The sequence below is a fragment of the Pundamilia nyererei genome, unplaced genomic scaffold, assembly GCF_000239375.1.
Source record: "Pundamilia nyererei isolate P.nyererei 1_Seehausen unplaced genomic scaffold, PunNye1.0 scaffold00011, whole genome shotgun sequence".
Classification (NCBI taxonomy): Eukaryota; Metazoa; Chordata; class Actinopteri; order Cichliformes; family Cichlidae; genus Pundamilia; species Pundamilia nyererei.
In genome coordinates this window covers 3963056-3964262 of record NW_005187412.1, presented here as the reverse complement: position 1 = coordinate 3964262, position 1207 = coordinate 3963056, and the positions used below count along the sequence as shown (strand labels likewise).

General features: G+C 43.0%; 1 protein-coding gene across 1 annotated transcript in view; it reads right to left on the bottom strand.

The window, feature by feature from the left end:
* Positions 1-1207, bottom strand: part of cdh15 (cadherin 15, type 1, M-cadherin (myotubule)) — a 20453-nt gene that overhangs the window by 8329 nt on the left and 10917 nt on the right. Inside the window, exons 5-8 of the mRNA XM_013908483.1 lie at positions 1164-1201; positions 760-941; positions 557-685; positions 264-446 (exon numbers count right to left, since the gene is read on the bottom strand). Of these exons, the coding sequence (XP_013763937.1) occupies positions 264-446; positions 557-685; positions 760-941; positions 1164-1201 (532 nt within the window). The remainder of the gene's footprint in view (positions 1-263; positions 447-556; positions 686-759; positions 942-1163; positions 1202-1207) is intronic.

Here is a 1207-nt window from a genome sequence, read left to right as displayed (position 1 = left end):
AAAAAAAAAAGCATGCGATTTACAACAATCCTGGACACCAGAAAGATCTTCTTGTCTTGTCATGTCATTTTTTTCTATTATTGCTATTTTTCTATTCTATTACAGCTATTGCTGTATAAATTATTAATGATTCAATTATCAAATTTATGTAAGTCCCCAACTTTTACCTGTTTAATAATGTTCAATATTTAATAAAGAACCACATTGTTGTCCCTGTTTCTGTGAATGCTTTGGAAACATTCCCTCCCCCTCCCCGGCTTTACCTTCACCACTGTGAGGACCCCCTGGTTGGTGATGGGATCAGTACGGACAGCAAAGTTTCCTCTGTAGTCATTTGAAATGAAGTATCTGGCCTTCCAGTTTTTCGTTCCAGTATCGTCTCTGTCTGTCACATTCACTCGTCCGAGCTCGTAGTCGTTCCTGTTCTCCACCGCTGTCATGTTGTACTACACGCGCCACAAACAGAAAAGAAATCACCGATCGTGATAACAAATTGAAGTGACAGGTTAGATCCTAAAATTACGGAAAGTATTTTCCTGAGACTTCTGAGACTTACTGAGTCAGGGCTGAACTGCGGTGCGTGGTTGTTGATGTCAGAAACATGTATGATTGCCGCACCTTCACTTGTTAGTCCCATGCCCCCCATATCAGCCACCTGTAGTTTTAACCTGAATTCTTTCACCACCTACGGGATGCAATACAGCACGTTAGTGAAATAAAAGCATTATGATGCTCTGCAAAAGCCCTCCTCCTGTTTACCTCTCTGTCCAGGCCTACATCTCTTGTGTAGATGGCACCTGTCTTGTTGTTGATGCCAAACATGATCTTGGTAATGGCGTTGGGAGGAATGCTCTCCTGGTCAATGATGGAGTAGCTCAGAACAGCGTTTTCTGTCATTGGGTCGTCTACATCTGTGGCTGTCACTGTCATTACTGATGTGCCTGTTGTGAATGATTGAGAGCTCAGGTCAGCGGGACAGATCTCATAAAGTCCCTCAAAAGATCCATCAGAGTGGTTCACGGATGTGTGGCGTTGGTGCTGAGACTGCAGGACTTCATTGAGAAAATGTCCAACGTTACAAAACGCCGTGCCTTTAAAATGGACTATTAGGTGAAAAAAATAGTTTGCTTGTTATTGTCTAAATGGGTCATATATGTGTGTACCTGGGACTGAGAACTCAGAGACAGTGCCCACAAACGGGCTGTGA